The sequence below is a fragment of the Spermophilus citellus genome (assembly GCF_964194105.1).
Source record: "Spermophilus citellus genome assembly, chromosome: 17".
NCBI classification, from domain to species: domain Eukaryota; kingdom Metazoa; phylum Chordata; class Mammalia; order Rodentia; family Sciuridae; genus Spermophilus; species Spermophilus citellus.
The window spans coordinates 77,152,056-77,166,378 of NC_138199.1; the positions used below are offsets into that span (position 1 = coordinate 77,152,056).

The window sequence follows — 14,323 nt, forward strand, 5'->3', positions numbered from 1 at the left end:
AAGGAACTAGGGTGGGGATAGGCTTCCTAAGACCCTGAACCTTACTTTGTCCACCTGTAAAATGGATCTGGAGAGGATCCCAGGCAGCCAGGGAGACTCCAGTGTCCCCTTTTCTCTGTCCTCTGGATGAGGAGGAGCTGTGGCTAGCTCTGCTGCACATGCAGGTGGCATACACAAGCACAGCATACAGAGAGGTGGCCAGACACACCCTGTGTCCTTTGCTAGGAGTGATTGGTCTTCCTAGGTAGTGCTGGAGGGGGACCGTGGCAGGAGCCAGGGCCAAAGAGTGGACAGGATCCTGGGCTGGCAGTTGCAGACCTGGGTGCCGGAGCCCGAGGGCAAAGTCCCTTGGCGTACCTCCTTTCTGTAAATACTCTGGCCCTCTCCCTGTTCCCTCAAGTAGGGGGAGGTGAGGATAGCTGCTCTCTGCCCTTTGTCCTCATTGGCTTGGCACATGGTCACCCTCTAGACTGCCCAGTGGAATCCAAGGAGTCGCCTTTTTCCCCTTTTAAAGAAAAATATCTTTGAGTGCAGTTCGCCCTGGCAGTCCTGCAGCTGCTCTGGCTGCCCTCCACTCCACTCCATGTGGGATTGGCGTCCTTTCCGGGGGAGGAGGTAGTTGAGGTGAGGCTGCTCCCACTTTCGCTGGCCCCCATGGTCCCCTCACAAGAACCCCAGGTATACTCTAAAGCCCCTACCAGCTGTAAGTACCCCTGGACACTATACAGGCCGCTGGCCCGGGAGCCAGCCCAGGAGGGCAGGCCTGGCGTGCGCTTGCCCCTCCGGGCTGTGTGAGGCGGGGCAGGAGCCTCCACTCAGAGCTTCTGAGGGTGGTTGGGCACGTCTTGGTTTTCTCATGGGGACAGCTTGGCCCACTAGCTTAAAATAGTCTCTGTGAGCCCTAGAAAGATAGGATGGACCTGGGAGCTCAGAAAAATGTCCTTTTACCAGAGATGGATTCCTCCCAGAGGGGTTGGTCCCTTCACCAACCACTGGGTCCCTCCCATGATTGCCAAGAGATGGATGACCCAGATGAGGGTTGGTGACATTCACAGGAGCACTGAGACATGGCTTCACAAAAGCCCCACTCTTGTGGCCAGGCCTGGGTGTCAGTGTGCAGAGCTGGGAGGAGGAGTTTGCCTTCCTCAGCAAGGTCAAGCCCTCTCGGAACGTTAGCTGAGGGTGTCTGCGTCTGCCACCACCTCCAGGTTGAGACGGCAGCACCTGTGTGTCCTGGCAGGCTGGTCCCTCAGCAGATGGAGGCCATAGTATGCTCAGGTGGCCTGGCTGGCACCCATGCCGCCCTGCCCACTTCCTCACATTCCTTGTGTGTGAGCTCAGCGGCTGCACCAAGGACGTGAAACCTCAGTGGCCTGTCTGTCTAGGCCCTGGGCGGCTCTTGTGTTTTCTCCTGTCACTCAGGGTGTTAACAGGCTCAGGATCCCGGGTTGGGTCTCTCTTCCTCCCCGGGGTTGCAGGAGACACGGGGGCCATGAGCCTGGAGCCAGGCTCTTTGGGGTCTTGTGAGCAGGGAAGCCTCTGGGGCCAGCTCTCAGACTTGTCAGTCTCAGCCAGTGAGAAGCATGTCTGATGCAGTCAGTGCACACGTGTGCACAGGTGAACGTGCAGGAGCCTGCACTAGAACACCGTGATCAATCACATGCACCCTTGCCAGGTCAGCGCCCCACTTTTTCCTGTCTCTAACGGCAGTCCCACTCATGGAGTTTTTCTGCATTCCTGGGTCTGGGGGGGGCGGGATTTGAACATTGCTGCTGGGAGCTCAGAGCTCATCCACTGCCTCCCAAAATGCCCAGAAGCACTTGTTGTGCCCATGCCCCCAGACACCGCACATGGCTCATCCCACTGCCCGTGGGGTATCCCTGACCATTTCCAGGCACCCCTTGGATCTCACTGGTACAGACCCTGGTCCCCATCCTGTGTGCAGTACGCTTCGCCTGCCCTCCCGGACCAGAGGCTTGTGTGTGGCCACCCTTTCCCCTCCACTCACCCTACCTGTCTCCACATGGCAGTGCTCCGTGTGCAGTGCCCAGGAATCCAGCCCTGTTGAAACTTCCTTTCCTCCTGTTCCTAATCAGGACTGAGCAGCCTCCTGGGGTGCCTCCTAGTGTCCATCTGGGCCCTCCACTAAAGCTTGAGTGCCCTGCTGACTGACATGCCTCTGCTCAACCTCCCCCCACCCCCAGCTTCCTGCCCTGCCTGGGGGAAGCTACCACCATTGGGGAGGCCTGCTTTCCTTCCTGTCTTCACTGTGCTGCTGAGTACCTCCGGCCCTGCCTCTGCGTATGCCCCCTTGCACCTTCCCTCCAGAGACACCGGATCTGTGGGGCACTGGCAGGCTGGGTGGCTGCTGCATCCTCGCTGTGCACATGGGCTTTGGGCTGGCACAAGTCTGTGCCCATACCTGTGCAGGTGTCCCTGCTGCTGAGGTGTGGGCTCTGGTGTGGTGAGGAGGGGACAGCAAGCCTGTGACAGCAAGCATGTAGGGGGTGGGTCAGAGCTGAGCCCTTGTCCTCAAGAACACAGGTCTCAGTGCTGCCATACCTCAGGAAGGTAGATGGAGCGTGTTTCAGTGCATTTCCTGGAGCCAGGTCCAGGAAATGCCCTCCTCACCTGCCCCGCGGGTCCTGCAGCCTAGACTGGAGCTGGGGCAGGGTTGCCCTCGCCCCCGCCCACAGGCTTTGGTTGGGTGGGTGGAGGCCCCACAGCCTCCCGCCCCAGCAGAGCCAGGCAGCTTCCCTTCCTGTTATCCTCAGGAAGGATCAGACTCCCAGCATGACAAACCACCGGGAGGCTTAGGATGTGGCCTAGACAGGGCTTTCTTTCAGAATTGCTCCCAGGGTCCTCCCTGGCTGGGTTGGCTGTCGGTAGTCGTGCGTGTTGTGCTGGTAGAGTTCTCATTTGGCTCTGTGTGTGCCTGTTTTTACGCCTTGTAATTAAAACATTTATTTGGCCTTCACAGGGAAAATCTAATTTCTTGAGTCTAAGAACTGCTGATATTGGCAGGAGACTGCAGTCCGTCAGGCAAACAGATCCGGAGCCTGTTGGATTATTCATAGCGTGGTATTTGCAGATCAGGCTGTGGATCGTACTAATCAGAGTTGATGTTTGGTAATTGATGTGTTGAGTTAGGGTTTTAGTGTGGGGGGCGTTGCTGAGCATTTGTGTGTGGCCGCGGGCGGCCTCCTAGGGCTGACTCAGCGCTGCCAGCTGGGTAATGGTGCCTGGGCGGCCACACATCTTAGTACCGACTGAGTACTGCGTGGCCCACAGAGTATTCCCTTGCTGCTCTGCAGACACCCTGTGCACGAGGGTCTGTGCCCACCTCAATGGTACAGATGTGAACACAGGCTCAGGCTCACTTACCTGAGGGTGTTCAGGAAGGTCCAGAGCTGGGATTGGAGCTGGGGAAGTGATACCCACCCTGGACTTCCTCCCCATGGCTGGGCCCCCCCAGAGGGGTGTGTGGACAGCACTGGTGACACCACTCTGTCTGCTCTCTTCCAGACCATCATGGAGCAGTTTAACCCCAGCCTGCGCAACTTCATCGCCATGGGGAAGAACTACGAGAAAGCTCTGGCAGGTAGAGAGCAGCAGCCCCTGTCTATGGGCTCACCATCCCTGACCTGCAGGCGAATTTCAGCTCGGGCCCTGGGTTCTGGGTGGAAGCCATGGGGAGCCATGTCTTCCAGAAACGACATCCGACTAGAAACCCAGCGAGGGAGCAGCTCTCTGAGCTCTGAATGTGTCCAGCACATGGTGACTGCACCTCCTTGCTGTTGGGGTGGTCCTGTCCCAGGGCTTCAGGATGACATGGAAACTAGGATTAGGGTGTACAGGATGCCACTGGTACTGTGGTGGCCCTAGATTTGGGCCCTGCCACCTCTCCCTGGTGAGCAGATAGCTTCTGCCCCAGGTGTTGGGACTGAGGACCAGGATCTGGGGGTGGCAGTGCTAGACCCTTGAGAATTCAGCTCCTTGTGATCCCCTCTGCCCATACCACTGGGCCCTAGGTAGGCCTGGTCTTTCCACCCATCAGGGCTAAGTTGTGCTGTTTGCAGACCCACCCTCCCCGAGGAGTAGCAACAATCTCCTGGTCACTGGGCCATGCCAGGGAAGAACCTCTCCCTTCAGAGTGCAGGAGAGTGGCCTATGGTCCCTACTTTGTTGGAGCCAGTGGCATTGGCCAGTAATCACAGGGCTTCCATGTTCTGAATTGCCCTCTGCCTGCAGTGTGCACAGCTGTGGTTCCAGCTGGGTGGTGGTGGGGGTGCTCACCCATAATCCTAGTGACTCAAGAGGCTACAGCAATAGCATGGCTCGTCTGAGGCCAGCCTGGGTTACTTAGACCCTGATTCAAGATGGAGGGCTGGGGCGGTAGCTCAGTCGTACAGCAACCCAGTGTCAATCCCCCATACTGCAAAGAGAGAAAAGAAGAACACGCTGCAGGGTTCCTGTGGCTGCCGGGAGGCTGCCTTCATCCTCACTCTGTCCCTCTGTAGTCCTGAGCCCAGCAGCACAGCCCCAGGAGCCCACCAGGGCCCAGATCACAGAACAGCTGCCTGCTGGTGCACTTGGGTTCTGTCCTGTCCTCCTCAAATGGAGATCCAGCCTTCAGGGTCTTCAGGACACCATCCCCTAGGAGGAGCTCCTCAGGCATGGAAATGGTGCAGTGTGCCCTTGGCCTCCTGGGGGTGTCAGCCGTCCCATTCCCCTGCTGTAGGGCCACTTGCCTGGAGCTCACGGTGTCCTAAGAGCCGCTGTCTTTGGGCTGAGTCTGACTATGGCAAGAGGCTCTGGGTCTCAGGCCAGGTTTGCTGCTTGTCTCAGGCATAGCATGCTGCATAGCTCATTCCTGTGTGCCTTGAATGTCACCAACCTCTCATTCCCTACTGGCCTCTGGCCTTGCCTGTGCACTCAAAAGGTCCAGGACGGCTCTACCTTGAGGAGATGGGACATGGAACTTGGATGTTGCAGGCCCTGAGGGCTGCCCTCTTCAAAGCCATCGTCTGGGGTGCCAGGTCGCCTAGACCATGAAGGATTTTTTTCTTACTCTCGTGTGGCTCTCCCTTGGCTGGTGGATTCTGTCCCTAGGTGTCCTGCTTTTTGGAAGTTGTCACCGATAACCTCAGTGGCAGCTGCAGCCTGTGGTTTCCACTTTGATTTGTACCCTCCAGCCTTTGATGCTCGGACTTGAGTTTCCTTCTGGCCTTTCTGCTGCCCCTCTCAAGGTTACTGGTGCTTGTGGACAGTGGGGAGGGCCACTTCCTCTTCCTGTTTTCCTTGAGTGACTCCCAGGACAGAGCTCAGCCACCCAGGCCAGCCACAGCACCTCAGCTGCACTTGGCCTCCCTAGTGCTTGACTTCTGCTGCTTTTTATCCCATTTATTTTAAGAAGCCCACTCCTTAGACAGCAGAAGCATGAGGATCCTGTATAGGGTTCTGTGCCACAGAACAACTTGTGTGCACTTAATTGAGAACTATAAGCAAAATGTGGTCAAAGACCCAGTTATGAGCCCCTAGCTGGGCTTAGCACACAGATTAGAAATTGTAATTATGCTACTATGACTCGCCCTGTTCCTTGTGCAGCCTGGGCAGGCCCTTCCCCACATTCAGGAGTTTGTCAGGCACAGCAAGTGTTAGAGAGGGTCCCATGAGTTACCAGGAGGAAGGCCCAGACTGCTAGTTCCTCTGTGTGCTGCTGCTCCCCCAAGCTGGGATGGAGGTCAGCAGGGCTGAGCTCTCCATGCCCACTGTGTCAAATGGGCATTCCTTCCTTCTGTGGTAACAGACAGGAGGCATCTCTGGCCTTAACAGTGCCCAGGGGTACCTGGAAGCTGCTCTGAACGGTGGCTCCTACTCCCATTGGGCCTTGTGCTAGGATCCAGGAACAGCAAGAAATGGCTCGCACTCTGTGGGTTTGGCTTGGTGTCTGGGAGTGAACCCGTAGCTTCCTAGCCTCAGGTTGGTGGTGCTCTTGCCCAGGGTCGGCTCTTGTGAAGTGCACTTACAGCAGAGTTCCTCCCCGCCAGCAAACAGCATGTGATGGGGAGTAGCCCTGGAGCTGCACAGAACACTGTGTTCTAAGAAATAAAAGGAGCCCTTACAATTGGAGTGAAATAACATCAACAAGCAACAGGGTGACATCCAGGCCAAGGTGGGGTTGGCCTCAGCTGCCGTGGCCGTGTTTTTGCTGCAAGCACCTCGAGTGGGAAGTAACCGCTTTCTCTTTTCTTCTCAGGTGTGACCTTCGCTGCCAAAGGCTATTTCGATGCCCTGGTGAAGATGGGAGAGCTGGCCAGCGAGAGTCAGGGCTCCAAGGAACTTGGTGAGACGCTGGGCCCCATAGAGAGCCTCGAGATCCCTAAGTTGTAGGAGGTACCCAAGCGGGTCTAGAATCTGGTCTTGTGCCTGGCCCTTCTTCCATTTGGGGTCATAGTTATCTACCAGATAAGGAAAGATTAAAATGACAGTGCCCTTCAGAGCTGGTGAGGGGCACCCCATGGAAAGCGAGTGCACTGGGCTGCGTGGAGCACAGTGGTGGCCTTCTCCCCTGAGGAGTGTGGCTGGGCCGAGGTGTGTAGGCACAGCAGAACTTGAAGGGCAACCTCGTGAGCAAGTGTGGCAGGGTACTCTGCTGGTGGTGCTTGCCGACTTGCAGAATCACTCCTGCTGTGCAAGTAAGTGACAAGGGTGTAAGCCCCCGGGGGGTGTGATTCCCCCATGTGCCATGTGTGCCCATGCCTCGTGAGGGGGAGGGGGGGACCCAGTGTGTTAACGGATGGGGTTCTTGGGCAGATGGCTGTTTTCTTCGGGCTCTGGCTTTGCGAACATTCTATCACTAACACAGTCGGGGGGTGCAGGCCCCTGAGCCCTGGTGCAAGCCGGGCTTTGGGTGGAGTCCAGTTTCTGTGGTCTTCCTGACTCAAGGCACTGGTGTTGATGTGGCTGTGGGCTGCCTTCCCTCATTGGGATGCCGTGGCTGGGGGGTGGGCCTGGAGCGGCCCTTTCTGGGCTCGATCACAGCTCTTTGGCAGGTTGTGGCCAGCAGGTTGGCCTTGGATCAGTGAGAAAACCTAAATTGGCCAAGAATCACTAGCCTCTGGGCACAGAGGACAGACTTTCTTCTTCTGGTCGCCTTGTCTGTGGAAGCTTCCCTGCCATCCTGGGACCTGTCCTCATGTTTGGCCAGCAAGGGCAGCAGGTGCAGATGCTTAGACTGCAGCAGGCTGACGTGAGCGTGCAGGGCAGGCTGAGCTCTGGTTGCTGCTAGTGCAGGGCCCTAGCTGCACTCGCAGGCTGGGGTGCTGAGAAGGGGCCTGCCTCCCCCACCGTGGCCCTGTGCAGGGCCGCTGTTCTCCCAGCTCCGCCTGCTTTCTCCTTGTGCTCTGCCCTGTCCTGTCTCGAGACCTGCACAGAGTCAACCTCCGGTGAAGGCGCCAGGCCTGCTGCTGCTGTGTTTCAGGGCTCAGGATTCCTGTGGCCTCCAGTGTTCTCGAGATGCTGCTGGGTTGTCAGATGCAACCACAGGACCTTTCTGGGGGAAGGGAACAAAGCTGCATGTGGATGTGGCCCAGTGAAGTGGCAGACCAGGACAAGGAGTCCGTGCAGGGGGCTGAGCTCTTGTGGACACGGCACCTGGGCGTCTAAAAGGAAGGCTGTATTGGTCTCAGCAGTTCTGATGGCTCTCGGAGGAGACCCTCTTGCACTGTGGTTATAGAGCTGACCTGGGGCCCTTGGCAGCCCTGGGAAGGTGAGGGCAGAAGGTCTTTTGTTTGGGCTGCTGGATACCTTGCTTCAGTCTGGCTTGTAGACTTAGCTGGTTGGTGAGGTGGACAACATGGGGTCATGGAGATGGTGACTCCAGTACCACATGTGGGTCCCCCAGAGTTCTGGACTGGAGTTTTGGTCTAGAATTTAGAGAAGGTGCCCTCCTTCACAGCCTGGCCTTCCCAACGCCTCCGAAGCCATCTTTGAGGCACTGTTTGAGCTCCGTGTGTCTGTGGAGGCAGTTTTTCTCGTCCGGTGATAGAGGATCAGGGCTTTATCTTTTGTTCACCCATAGAGAGTGAGGATCTGCCCGTAGGAAATCTGGGACCTGGGCAGCCCCACAGTGAGGGGCAGGTATGTCTGAGACCACGGCAAGATTCGTGGACTACCTGCTGCCGTACTTGGGGCGGGTGATGAACTGCAGGCCCAGGTGGGCAGCAGGGAAGGTTGGTGTCAGGGCTCCGACTTGAGTCGGGAGCTTCCTGTCTGCATGGGGCTGTGTAGAAATCTCTCCTGGGCTCATCTGCAGAGTGGAGCCTGCTGCGCCTGCAGAGTGGCTGGGGTGCTGCCTGGCTCCCCCGTCAGAACGTCCTCTTTTGGTAATGGCTGTCTTGACAGCTGTGCTGGTGCCATGCCGTTCATCCGTTCATCATGAACACTCCAGGGCTTTCAGCACGTCCAGTTCAGGCTGGACTCTTGTCCAGCTCTGGGGGGAGAAGGAGCACGGCTGCATGCCCCTCACCAGCCCCAGCAGCCCCTCCTCTCGTGGGTTTGTGTCCGTGGATTTGCCTCTCCTGGACATTGCCTGCCGTGGCCTTGAGCAACCTGTGACCATGTCCATCTGGCTGCTTCTGTGGAGCGGGTTTTTGAGGTCGGTCCATGTCGTGGCATGTGCCAGAATTCCTGTTTATGGCCCGATGATACTCCACCATGTGGACAGGCCAGTGTTGTTTCTCCATCCATCAGTGGACATTGGCTGCTTCCTCTTCTCAGCTGTTGGGAGTAGTGTTTCGTGGAACAGTACTTGTGTGGACATACAAGTGGCATGCACCTGGCAGTGGGGTTGCTGGGCCACTGGCTGGAAGCCAGACTTTTACCAAAGCAACATGCCTTTGCTTTAAAAAGAAGTTGGGGGGCTGGGGATGTGGCTCAAGCGGTAGCGCGCTCGCCTGGCATGCGTGCGGCCCGGGTTCGGTCCTCAGCACCACATACCAACAAAGATGTTGTGTCCGCTGAGAACTAGAAAATAAATATTAAAAATTCTCTCTCTCTCTCTCTCTCTCTCTCTCTCTCCTCTCTCTCTCTCTCTCTTTCTCTCTCTCCTCTCTCTCCTCTCTCTTTAAAAAAAAAAAAAAATTAAAAAAAAAAAAAAAGAAGTTGGTCCTTTTGTCCTCCCTGCTTGCTGCCCATCTGCTGGGTATCTGGGTGTCTCCTTGCTGTTTGCTTCTGCACGTCTACCAGATAAGTTTATGCTGCTGCCGCTGCTTTTGGGGTTTTGTTTTGGGGGCTAGTGATGAAATTCAGGGGTGCTCCCTAGCATTTTTTATTTTTTATTCTGAGACAGGGCCTTCCTAAGTTGCTGAGGCTGATCTCAAACTTGTGATCCTCCTGCCTCAGCCTCCCAAACCGCTGGGATTATAGGCGTAGCCATCACAGCCGGCTGCTATTGCTTTTTAAGTTTAGACATTTAATAAGTTCTTAAGGTAGAAAATGTGGATTTGCCTTTTTTATGCCATTACTCACCCTGGCTGGTGTAATCCACACGATCGTGGCTGATGTCAACACGTGCTGTTTATGTGGTGACGACATGACCTTTCCGCTGCTGAGACAGACACTCAGCCTGGCCCAGTGACTTGTGTCCCGCTTACTGGGGCTTAATTGAAGCACAGCCACCTGCACGTGAGCTCTGCCGCAGGCAGCCGTGTGGCTGGTGTGGAGACCAGGTGCTGGACCTGTCCTTCTTCCCAGAATCCAGGTCCTCTAGGCAGCCACTGATTTGCTCTGTGTCGCAAGGTTAGGTGTGAGTGGAGTTGTGGGTGTGGCTGGGTTGTGTTCCCGAACCCCTGGCTCTGGTGCTGCCTTTCTGAGCCGGCCCCCACGTAGGTCTGGGTGGCCCTTTGTTTGTGCCCTGATGGGTGGGCGGACTTCCTTCAGGTTGGGCACTTGTAGAGCTGGTTTCCTGATTCACAGTGCGACACGTCTCTCATGGGCTGTTCTGCGTGCCCTTGTCTCCCGGGGCGCGTCTGTGCAGGTCTTTCCTCCTGTCCTTCTCACTGACTTACAGATCTTCCGCTCTGGGTGTGAGTCCTGTCAGGTGTGTGCTTTGTAGATATTTTCTCTCAGTCTGATTGGCCTGTCATTTTTTGTGAGTTTTGTGTTTCTTTTATTGAGTGCTGGGGAGGGAAGCCTGGGCCTTGTGCATGCCGGGCAGGTGCTCTGCCATTGAGCCACATCCAAGCCCAGCAGCATATTTAGAATTACACAAATGGTCAATTTTAATAAAGTCCAGTAGGTTGATTTTTTTTTTTTTAATTTGGCATGATGGCTCCTGGATTTCTATTATTGGGCTCTGGTCACAGTTCTTAACGTGACAGTTTTGTTTCCCTTAGACTCACATCTTCATTTGTGTCATTTTTGATGTCATGGGCGTGTTCCCAAATCCACAGACCATACCCTTTTGCTGTCCGTTGTCCATTTGTTTCCTATAGTTTGGGGTTCTCTTTGGAGTCCCTTTGTCCAGCTCCAATCATCTGGGCTTCCACTGGGACGGTACCCTGGGGGCCTCCTGGTGCCCCCTCCCAGCTGGACCCCGGTCTTCGGTCTTTTCTGTGCCAGTATCCCCCCATCGGAGAGTCATCTTGTTTTTCCTTTAAGGTTCCTGAACAGGAAAGGGGGAAACGCTTCTGAACTGCAGTGTTGCAGGTGGTTTCCTACCTGCCACAGGGGTCTGGCAGGGTAGGATTCCAGGGGGGTGATCTTTGCCGGGAGGTTGGCGGCCTCACCGTGTTGCCCTCTAACTTCCAGCCCTGCTGTTTCCAGCACCATCTGACACTGCTGCTGCTGCTGTGTGAAAAAGGAGGTCTTGGTTCTCTTTCCCTGGAAGCTTTTAAGATCTTTGTCCTGAGTGTTCTGAAGACTCCTGACAGTGTCCCTGGTGGAGAGGCCCCTGAACAAGACATCACACATGGCAGGGGTGTGTGCAGTCTGCAGGGGCCACCCGAGCAGCAGTCCCTGCAGGATTCCACTGCCCAGACCCTGTTCTAATTGCTGAGGGTGATGCTGCCTCTCCCACCCCACCCAGAGGAAAACTGGGCTCTGGGAAAGAGGGGAGTAGAAGGCATGTCCAACGGGGCAAGGTACACAAAACAGGGTTCTTTTGTAGAAACGGGGAGGGTCTGAAACAGAGGAGGGTGGCAAGGCCTGGAGAGAGACAGAGCTTCAGACAACCAGGGCTTTGTGGGAGTCCTGGGCCGTAGGCCTCTGAGTGTCAGCCATAGAAAGGTGGATTTGTACCTTTTTTCACTCTTATTAATCTATACGGTTGCCAGCAGTGGGTACATTTATTTTTATTGCTGTAGAATGTTCTGTAGACACATTTGTGTCTGCATTCTTTTCCTGACTAGCAGTTGAGTTAGTTGTTGAGTTTTGCTGAACAAGCTTGTCTGTGGGACCTGTGAGGCTGAGCTTTCCTGCAAGATGAATGTCCTTGAGGTTCTATGTCATTCTGCAGCAGCCATTTGTGAAATAAGAACGTGCTTCTTTCTCTCCCAGCATGGTGGCTCACCATTTTGTCTGGTAGTTTTTGCTTTATGTGTTTGTAGACTGTGTTATCAAATGCATATGTGTTGTATAGTTATGTCTTTTTGCTAAGCTGAACCTTATTACCATGAGGTGGCCTGCTCTAGACCAGTGGGTCTCATTTTTAGTTTGTTTTGTTTGATATTGACCTAGTTTTCTCCTTGTCTTCCTGTCCCCAGTATTGCTCATTCCTGAAATGTGATGCCTCTGCTGTTTTGGGGGTGAACCAAAGAGCCCTTGAGGAATGGAGTCCTGGGGAGAGGAGACCTGGATCTATGCAATTATTGGGGCACCCAGCCAGATTAGTCCTTGGTTGGATCCTTGATTGTTTTCATTGATCTTTTTCTTTATTTTTTCTTTGATCTTCTTTCTTTAATCTTCGTGTTTTGTTTACTATGCCCAGGCTGATCTCCAACTCCTAGGTGCAAATGATCCTCCTGCCTCAGCCTCCAGAATGTCTGGGACTGTAGGCATGCTACCTGGCACCTGGCTTCAGTGATTTAATCTTTTTTTTTTTTTTTGAGAGTGAGAGAGGAGAGAGAGTGAGAGAGAGAGAGAGAATTTTTAATATTTATTTTTTTAGTTCTCGGCGGACACAACATCTTTGTTGGTATGTGGTGCTGAGGATCGAACCCGGGCCGCACGCATGCGAGGCGAGCGCGCTACCGCTTGAGCCATGTCCCCAGCCCCAGTGATTTAATCTTGATGCCAGCAAAGCAGGGCTGCAGCCCGCACTCTTTCCTGGCCTCTGGGTACATGGCACCTGGCTGTGGGGCAGGGGTTTCCAGGAAGCAGTGGCCTTTCAGCCTCTGGCCCTGCTTTCTTTCTCACATGCAGGAAGCCCCCTGTAGTCCTGTGGTACTTACTAAATCAACAGCCCCATTAGAAGGGGCAGGATTCCACTGCACAGACCTGGTCTGATTGCCGAGGGTGATGCTGCCTCTCCCACCCCACCCAGTTCCCTTTAGAACTGGAGCTTCATTCTTCCCACAGGTAGGAGGGTGTCAAGCCAGAGATGCTGCTCAGAGGTCTTATCAGAGAAAATGTTCCTGGTGCTGAGCCCTGGTTGGGGCCCAGGCCCAGAGTCATGAAAGCCCAGGGAGTCATTTTTGCTTCAAATGAGCATTTGCAGCAGCCCCTTTGTTCCTGCAAGTGGCCAGAGCAGGCTCTGCCTTTGGTCCCGTTGGTCTTTCAGAACCACAGCTCTGGCCTTGCAGCGGGGAGGCGGCCTCAGGCCTGAGGCTGGGAGAGAGAATCCTGTCATCTCCCCGTGGATGTTGTTTCCCTGCGGTGAGTTAGTCTGCAGGCTGCTTGGTCAGGGAACGGAGGTGGCTCCATGATCCTGTGTCTTCTCACAGCCACCCCCACTTCTGCCTGCTGCTTGGCTAGGTCCCCCAATTCTCGGCCCTCGGTCTGTTGGGGCGTGCCTCCGTGGGGTCCCTGGAGGCTGCAGGTGCGAGGTGAGTGCTGCTGCTCTCATGGCCACTTGGATGCGTGTGAACTGGGTGTGACTTCAGCTGGCTTCCTGAGGGTCCTGGAGCTTGGACTGAGCAGCAGCTTGGGGCAGTGTGTGTCCAGCCAACCAAGTGTTCAGGCCAGTTGCTGGCGTATGAGGACAGGCAGAGTTTCCCGTGGCTTTGAGCCTAGCCGGTGGTCCAAGGGAGGGCGGGCCACACCCAGTCAGAAGCTGCCATTGTGCTATTCCCAGCCCTCTGCAGGTTCTAGGGTTCAGGAGGAGGTAGTTGCGGCTCCTGTTTCCTGCTGTTGCTCCCTCCCTGTGGCCACAGGGCAGAGGCGGGCAGATAGCTTGCCTTGCTATGGGCCTTGGAGGCGCTCTGGGCAGTCACATGTGGCCGTCCAGGCTGCCGCCTGGTTGCTGTGCTCATTCATAGCACCTTCCAGAGGCTGCTGACCATGGTATGTCTATACTGCTGGACGGCCACCTGCAGCCTTGCCCCTGGCTCTTTGGCACAAAGTTTCAGGATGCATAGAACTGGGCTGAGCCAAACTGGCCAGGACAGGGGACAGGTGGCAGGAGGAAGCCAGAGTCCTCACATTCCTGGTCCGGCATGCACACTGGGCAGGGGGCTCCAGTGCTCTGTGCCACTGTCACCCAGGTGAGGAGGCCAGGTAGCCTGCTCTTTGGTACATCCCAGGCTTCATGCAGTGCTGTTGACATTTCAGAAGGGCACACCGTCAGAAATAAGGCCACCACACAGTGGAGGGGGAGGAGCCTGCCCTGAGAGACCTTCGCTGCTTTCATGCATCTGCGCCACCTGTTGGGCCGTCCTCCAGAGGCCCTGGCTGGGTGTTCCCTGTGGGCGAGGCTCTACTGTAGGCGCAGCCTTCTGTCTCTGGAGGACTCTCCTGTTCCTTCCTCTCTTTGAAGGGCCGCTTTGTATCTGCCAGGGCCTGCGGTGCCTTGTTTGTGATCACAGGGCATGTGCATGCATGCCAGGCTCCCTGGGCTTAGCCCTTGTCATCTGCCTGGCTTCACTGGGCACCCGGGCAGATGGAGGAGATGGGTGTGGGTGCAGCCTCAGAATGGGGATGCCCACAGGCAGGAGCCCGCGACTCTGCCTGAAACGTGGACTAGGCTTTGGACCCCAAGTCAGTGACTCTGAATGTGGTGCAGCCTTGGTGGTGTGCACTCCATCACCCCGAGGAGGAGAGGTGGCCTTCCAGCTCCCACCTGTGGGGACGGCTGGTGGCTGCAGGCTTCTGTGTTCTTTCCATG

At 55.7% G+C, this 14,323-nt stretch overlaps 1 protein-coding gene across 4 annotated transcripts in view; it reads left to right on the forward strand.

Moving 5' to 3' along the window:
* BAIAP2 (BAR/IMD domain containing adaptor protein 2) overlaps window positions 1-14,323 on the forward strand; it is a 66,713-nt gene that overhangs the window by 11,366 nt on the left and 41,024 nt on the right. For 2 of the 4 annotated variants that reach the window (XM_081270351.1, XM_081270350.1), the window contains exons 2-3: window positions 3,526-3,601; window positions 6,260-6,346. In XM_081270351.1, the coding sequence (XP_081126477.1) occupies window positions 3,526-3,601; window positions 6,260-6,346 (163 nt within the window). The remainder of the gene's footprint in view (window positions 1-3,525; window positions 3,602-6,259; window positions 6,347-14,323) is intronic. The other 2 variants (XM_081270348.1, XM_081270349.1) reach the window with 1 other exon arrangement.